Source organism: Salarias fasciatus, chromosome 1, assembly GCF_902148845.1.
Source record: "Salarias fasciatus chromosome 1, fSalaFa1.1, whole genome shotgun sequence".
NCBI lineage: Eukaryota > Metazoa > Chordata > Actinopteri > Blenniiformes > Blenniidae > Salarias > Salarias fasciatus.
This window is the reverse complement of record NC_043745.1, coordinates 27,977,243-27,985,228: the sequence shown is the minus strand read 5'-3', so window position 1 is coordinate 27,985,228 and position 7,986 is coordinate 27,977,243. Positions and strand designations below refer to the sequence as shown.

Sequence of the window (7,986 nt, the reverse complement as noted above, 5' to 3'; positions counted from 1 at the left end):
TTATTTATCTTTTGTTGTTTTTTTATCTGTGAGCCAAGTGTGAGTAAAGAATCATGACATTTCAAAGTATGTTACTTGAAATTTGCTTTGATTTATTCTGCAAAAACTTGCTTTTATCTGTTTGTTTTTATACCACTATTGCTTGATTTAAATGATCTCAATGCCGTGGCTACTTCAAATGTTGTCAATTTGAGCTCAGTCAGTAATTACATGCTTTCGCTCTGCCACAGAAATACGTGTCATGCAGCTTTTTGTGACAATACAGGTGTGCTTTAAACGCACAGGTGTGTGTGTGTGTGGACGTGTTTTCATCACATGCATGAAACAGGAATCTGTGAAGTGAAGTAGATGGCCCATTGGCTGTTGCATCTCATTGGTTAACACCAGGGCCAGATTTGCATACGGTGGGAGTGTCCTGAGCCAGCAGTGGGATGAATGACTTGTTCAAGTCAGACAGAAATAAGGCATAGCACTTAGCAGAGGTCTGCACAGCTCAACGCTCAAAATGCCTGGGTTACTTAAGCTGCCACTCTTCCTGCTGTAAGTGGAAAGTGCTGGAATAGGACATAAACATGTTCAACAGCAGACTCCCCAGCCTTAGCAAAACAGGAAGAATCTGGGTAAGTTTTGTCATCATTTGCTTTCCAGATTGACTTCACTGTGACTCAGCTACAAGTGCATTTTAATGCTGTGAATACTGTTTTATATTATGAAGGCAGAGGCATAAGCAGGCCCCAGTTCCTACACACCGTTCTGTGTCTTTCATAGTCCTGTTAAACAAGTGAATACAAGCCTTTATCTCAAAACAAATCTGATTTTATAGACTTTCAAAGCTCATCACATTCAGGTCTTATATGTCATGGTTGTAGTTCAAATCTGATGAGCATGCAACAAATAATGCAGCAAAATAATGACTGTCTCACTTTGTTGTGCTTCTCTTTCATTAAACTGTTTTATCTTTGATTATCTTGTATTGCAGGGATTGTGCTTCCTCTTGCTCTACGCAACCCCACCTTCCTGTTTGGCACATTTTAGTCAAGCAAAAGAGCTCATCTATAAGATAAAAGAGGGATTACCCACGGGGACCTTCATAGGAGCCATTGGAGTAGACTTAAATTTGGATTTCACTGTGGAGCCCCCCTTTCTATTCAATCTCCCGCAAAAGAAGGTCAGTGGACAGTATGTGAATCTAAATAATACCACCGGGGAGCTGTACACATCTGCTACGGAGATTGACAGGGAGACCCTCTGTCCTGATAACGCCGAGGGACAGGGCTGTGTCCTCTCTCTGGATGTATTTGTGCTGCCTCAGCAATACTTTCAGCTTGTAAAAGTGAAGATTTTAATAGAGGATGTGAACGACAACAGGCCAAAGTTCCCCACAGATGAGATTGTTATGTCAATCCCGGAGAACTCACCCATCAACGCTCGGTTTGCAGTGGAGCAGTCTGCAGTTGACCCAGACCTGGGTCAGCATGGAGTGCAGACCTACTGGCTGGTTAACGACTTTGGCATGTTCACGCTGGATGTTGAGGAGAATGAGGGAGGTGAGCTGACTCCCTTCCTCATTGTTACAGAAGCTCTGGACAGAGAGACACAAGCTGAATACAACACAGATATCATCGCAGAGGATGGAGGGGTCCCTCCTCTACTCGGAGCGGCCACTTTAAAAATTGTCATCACGGACGTGAATGATAACTGCCCCCAATTCACAGAGTCACAAATTAATGTGACTCTTCATGGGAATACCACCAAAGGGGCACATTTGGCACGTCTGCTTGCTTTTGACCCTGACCTTGGTGCTAATGCTCAGATCAGCTATGCTTACAGTGAACGTGTGCCAAGGGACACCAGGAGCTTGTTCCATTTGGACAAAATCACAGGGGTGATCAAGCTAGCAGGGAATATAGAAGCTGCCACAGCCACATTTTACAAACTCACTGTACTGGCCAATGGACCTGGTTGTATACCTGCGGTTGCCACTGTGACTGTCAATATCATTAAAGTTGTCACAGGACCTCCCGCTATCATACCTCGATATATTGCACCAGAAAAGGATGGGGTGGTAACAATAAAGGAGTCCGAGCCAGCTTTTTCTCCCATTGCTTTTTTCACTGTTAAAAACGTTGACACAAACCAAAAGGTGGACTGTCATTTGGAAGGAACTGGTCCCTTCAGACTTGGGCCCTATCAGCTGTTTAAGAATGAATTTCTACTGGAGACGACAGAACCCTTAGACTACGAGAGGACACAGGAGTACGAGCTAATCTTGGTTGCGAAGAATACTCAAGGTCTGGTTATTAAGACCTTCCTGAAGGTGCAGGTTTTGGACGAGAATGACAACGCACCTGTGTTCCAGCAGTCCATGGTGGAGATATCAGTCGAGGAAAACAACCCACCAAACACCTTCCTAATCCAGCTCCAGGCGTCAGACCAGGACAGCGAAAGCAGAGGGGAAGTCATCTACCTTCTTGGAGGTGATGCACCCAGGATTTTTGTTGTGGACCGAGACACAGGCGTACTGACTGTGACGACCTCGCTGGACCGCGAGGAGAAGGAGAAATACAGATTTATCGTGCGAGCAGTGGATCAGGGCACACCCAGACGGGAGTCGATCGCGACAGTGGTTGTGACTGTTCAAGATCGCAATGACAACAGTCCACGATTCATCAACAAGGACTTCACTTTCTTTGTACCAGAAAACTTTCCTGGCTACGGTGAGATCGGCGTTCTCTCTGTAACAGATGCCGACGCTGGGGAAAACGGCTGGGTGGCCCTTTCCATCCTCAACGGCAGTGACATCTTCATGATCGACACAGGTCGAGGGGCACTGAGGGCCAAGACACCCCTGGACCGTGAGCAACAGGGGACGTACCAGCTTTGGATCGAGGCTGTTGATGGTGGGGAGCCTGCGCTCTCCTCTGTTACCATGGTTACCGTGCTGCTGTTGGATGTTAATGACAACCCACCTATTGTCTTGTTCCCCCAGTCCAATCAGTCCTACATGCTAGTGCTGCCCAACACTGTACCAGGGACATCAATCACAGAGGTATACGCGGTGGATAAAGACACTGGCATGAACGCTGTGATCGCTTACAGTATCATTAAAAGGAAAGGCGGTGAGCCGGGGTCATTCGCTATTGACCCTGAAACAGGAAATATCACATTAAAGAGGGAGCTCAGCAACCGGGGCCTCTACAGCCTTCTGGTCAAGGTCAGTGACCACGGTCAACCTGAGCCACTTTATTCGACTGTCATGGTTAACTTTTTTGTTAATGAAACTGTGAGTAATGAGAGTTACATCCAAAGTTTGCTGACCAGAGAGGCTGACATAGAGGTGGAGGAGAAGCCCTGGTACATTGGTCAGATGAGAGACGGCCCAGAGAGGTATGAGCTGTTTCCCTGTAAGCCCGTCCTTATAGCTCTATCAGTGACATGCATGGGGCTGTTCTTCTTGGTTGTCACGTTGACATCTTATATATGCTGTAAAAGGTTCAAGAAGAGCAGGAAGAAAAGATCAGAGGTGGAAATACCTTTGAAAATGAAAAATGACTCGATGCAGGTTGTAAACAGAAAGCTCAGGCAGATTTCTAACATGTGATGTTCTGTCATCCACACATCCAAAGTCCACCGCTGTTTACATGAATGTTTACAAAACTCCCTGAAACAAGTGCAGCTCTTTAATTAAGTTGCTCCTTTTGCTTTTGTCATATAAACTTCACTGCATGGTACATGTTTAGTTCTATTACCATCATTAAAAAAAGAAAAAAAAAATCACAGACCCATTTTCTGGTTTATTTTTATTAATCATAACTAAAGAAAAGGCTTTATTCAAGAATTGCCTTCCTAAAAAAAACACACTACTTGCCACTGCATGATATGACCATTATTGCAAAACCACAAGGAGCAACTCTCAGAATATTCATAAGGCCCTATGTAAATATTGTACAAATGTTTTTCAACTTTATACAGTTTTGCATCGGCGTGAAAGGAGGTGAAAGGACAAAGAATGTGTGGAGGCACATCAATGATTCTTTCTTTAATAGTGTCCTTGAAAAATTCAATCGCTTCATGCCACCTGTTGTTATGACAAAGATATAATTATATTTATTTTTTTACTGTAACATTCCAGCATATTCATCAAATAATCACGAATGTTTAAACTCTTGGATGAAAAAAGGCTAATCAGACAATGCTTGCCATACTATGCATTCTATAGGAAGAGCATGACAATTTATTCCTGAAACTGAAAACAAACCAAAAAGGAGAACGATCACTATTTTCCAGAGCTTTCAGTTGTGTCTCACTTTTTTTTGTTTTTTGTTTTTTTCAATCAATATGGACTGATATGCATTCTGTGATATATGTACAACTATATTGGAGTAACATGCTGTGAGATAAGGGCGAAAGCTTCTGAAAGTGAACCGTGAGGTTTTTTGTTTGTTTCTTTGTTTCTTGTCTGCTTTGTTTCATACACGTCAGATTCTGCAGGTTGTTTCTGAGCCATTCTGAGTCCTCCAGATGTGAAGGCTTACTGAGGATATTGGCCGGATACGTAAATCCTTTCAAATGCCATCTCGCCACAGCAAAAATTCACATACTTTCATTTTCACTCTGAATAAGTGGAATTTTGTTCAAATTTGTTTGTCAAACTGCTTTAAGTACATCACTGTCTTTCATCGAGTCATGCAATTCTCAATGTTTCTGTGAAAACATGCAAGTGTTTGTGAAAGAAAATCTAAGTAATTATTAAAGATGTCTATTTTTCTACTACAATGGGTTTTATTCCATATTAATATTTCTATGAAGTCATGTGTCCTCGAACGGCTTTGCAGAGAAAACCGTCTATTCTTTTGACTATGACAAAATGACAGGCCCACACAATGCAGATATGCCACTGGTAATGCAAACTCTCCTGTTGTTCCAGCAAATATGAGATTTAAAAAAAAAAAATCTTGCCTGTGTTGAATAATTAATCTCATTATTAGTCAAATGGAATCAAATTAAGACAGCATCCTCTTCAGATAAGATTTAATCTGGTATTCAAATTACCTGCTGCATTATATTTCAAGAGTCACCGGAGACATTAAACAGTTAAAGATCCAAAGCCAGATATCCTGTATTGTTGTTGTCGTCACTCGCTCCGGTCAGAGCCGGTGAGGCAACACCCAGAGTCGCACTCTGAAGGAAAAACACTGCACCCCAGCTGCCCTTGTCGGGAACATTTGAAGATCAAATCAACATCTCTCACCTTTCCTGAGCGGTATTGGCCATCACTGTCCTGATCGTACCAACACAATATCACCCAGGAAATTGTGAAAGAGGTTGTGGCACTTTCTCTTCTTACAAATGACCTCATAAAATCTTTTTGCTTTAGTGCTTTTGTTTCTCTGCCTACATGTTTTGCTCTGAGGCTCTTATTTCCTGTTAACTATGCACACTCCCAAGCCAGGCACTTGGTTAAGATCACACCTCTTTAAAACCTGTTCGGGTTTGGCTCTCACAAAGCAGCAAACATGCTAACAATCCTGTGTCAAAAAGGTATTCGCGCATGCTCCTTCTCAAATTATTGGCAGTCTTTTAGGATAGAAACACTTCCTGTAAGCACAGAGCACATCGGGAGCTCCAAACAGCTCAGTGTAATCCTCACTAATCACCTCCGGCCAAACCGTGCATTCTACAAATATACTGAAAAATGATATCCATGCATGTACTGGATGTACAAAACAGAATGATCACGATGACAGGTGCTATATGTAGAATTACCTTACAGTGTATGGCGTTGAACAAAAGCACTTCATCTGCATTATGTAAAAGAAGTGAAACCAGTTTGAAGAATTCCTGTGACGCTGTCCATCATAAAATGTGGCTAACCAGGTCCCAGGCTTAGTGTGCGGCTGTGTGCCTACGCAGGACATGAAAAAAGCAGCTAAATTCAATCATAAAAGGTATTTTGTCAACTTCTATTTTTAAAACGACTTCTATATTTGGATGCCCTTCACTGCTTTCACTTTGCAGGACATTTTCCAGAAAACTTCTCATAATATATGGGAACAGTTTCAAATGCAGCACACTCTGGGGAGACCAGGTGCTCTGTCATAATCAACTGGCCTCATTTATCAAGCTGAATCAATACCCAGTCAATATCCCTCTCATGCAGCCCATATCTTCCTTTGGTAAATAAGTCAGCTGCCTGGCCACTGGTCGTTTGCAGCCGGGTGACACAGAATTTAAGATGGTTTCTGCACAGTATTACGGATGTTTTTTCATGCAGAGCAAACACTTACAGCACATGATTTACTGCAGGAATAACAATGGAGGTCTGATTTCACTGTACCTCATTTCTCTCGCACCCACTCCGACTGTTTCAATTAGTCATTTTTCCTCCACATGTTTAGACAGGAAACAGTCGTATAAGCCCTTTAGGCCTATTATGGCTTAAGCCCAGCTGTTAGGATGATGGAGTGTGCTCCCGTGTTGAATAACAAACCATAGGGCATGGTATTGAATGATATGACTCCATCATGGAATCACATCTTCTGAAATATTGCAGTCATTATTTTTTTATTAGTCATTCGAGCAATGCTTCGTTCTACTAGAAACAAATACAAGAAGTGTCATACTTAATATAATTTTAAATTAATGACAAATTTAGCTAAAATTTAGATTTATTGTTGTATTCTGTTCAGATGCATCTTGTATTTGTGTTTCTTTATTTGCATATAATAGATAACATAGAATATAATAGATCAGGGTTTTTTGGGGGTTTTTTCCAATGAGATGTAATCCATAGCAACATATTCAACAACTTCTGATCTAAGAAGGCACAACAAGAACTTTATCAGAGGTGACTTTTGGCAGATGTTTGAAGGTGCAGGGTTTGAATTAACCTGGGTATGACATGCTCAGAACCCATCAGTTAATTAATCATATACAAAGTGAGCGCAAAGAATGAATATTTGGCGGTGATTTAGAGACTCAATCATTTTAAACCTTGTTTTTTTTTAAGACTGTGGAAACTTGCTCCAGGATACCTGCAAAAAGCCAAAATCCACTTGTAGAGGGCCCCGAACGAGACATTCCCGCTGCGATGGCGGATGGAGGGGGGACCACTCCAGAACCATGAGGCTCTGTGATCAGAATGTTTATGAGTCGCAGCTGTGTTTAATAAAATACACACCGAGGCAACATCAGATTAATGAGCAGATTGCTAAGCATATCACAGCTTGTCCTAAGGAGAACACAGCTTGATGTAACAAATTTAAAGTCAGTGTGGTTAGCAGTTAGACTTTTTTTTTTTTTTCCATAAACTGCGATCTTCAACCTCATGTGGACATCACATTAAAAAACAGAACAGGTGATCACCAAAGTTATTGCTCCAGAAAATCTGAGAATGATTAAAAACCTCTGTCCAGGTCTAGAAGATATTGACACAATCATGTGAAGCAAAGCTGTTCAGTGTAGATTCTGCGCAGTGTTCTGCTGTGAAACCTGGATTTGTCGAACGGCATGAGCAGCCATGGCATTTCATGTTGTTGCCAATAAGTCAGTATCCTACTTTACAGTATCAAATAGCAATTGGATCCTTACACTCCCCCATCCAGCACCATCCTCCAAAGAACTTCTAACCTCAACTGTGATTGTTTTTAACCTTCAGTCGGTCATTGACATGACTCCATTTTCCTACACAAATCCTGCTTTGGGATTTTTCATGACCAGAAACAGCTGGAATGGGAGTTATGCAGACGGAGACACTCCGCAGCTTTTCTACATGACTGATCACCTCCAGCAGTAATCCCTCTGACAGCCAGTTCAACATCTTCAGACCAGGACAGAATGGACTGTGGAGGGTTGACGTGGCTTAAATCACTCTGTATGTTTTGTTACATAAGGGATTATTTTCTGTATTTCACACTGTACACCAGGTATTCAAATCACACATAGTTTGGGCGCTTGAAGATTCCTCCTCTTTATATGTGCATTATG

The 7,986-nt window shown here is 42.0% G+C and overlaps 1 protein-coding gene across 1 annotated transcript; it reads left to right on the top strand.

Annotated features, from left to right (window-relative positions):
- Positions 1–465: 465 nt before the first annotated feature.
- Positions 466–4,770, top strand: pcdh20 (protocadherin 20). The gene is made up of 2 exons (XM_030096733.1): positions 466–620; positions 980–4,770. Exons 1-2 carry the CDS (start codon positions 573–575, stop codon positions 3,599–3,601), a joined length of 2,670 nt encoding a protein of 889 aa, XP_029952593.1. The 5' UTR covers positions 466–572; the 3' UTR covers positions 3,602–4,770.
- Positions 4,771–7,986: the final 3,216 nt, after the last annotated feature.

What these genes read in the sequence shown, in the direction of transcription:
- pcdh20 (XM_030096733.1), top strand. Translation starts at nt 573, where the DNA reads ATGTTCAACAGCAGACTCCCCAGCCTTAGCAAAACAGGAAGAATCTGG. An exon ending in GCAAAACAGGAAGAATCTGG is followed by an intron (nt 621 to 979) that starts GTAAGTTTTGTC and finishes CTTGTATTGCAG; the next exon opens with GGATTGTGCTTCCTCTTGCT.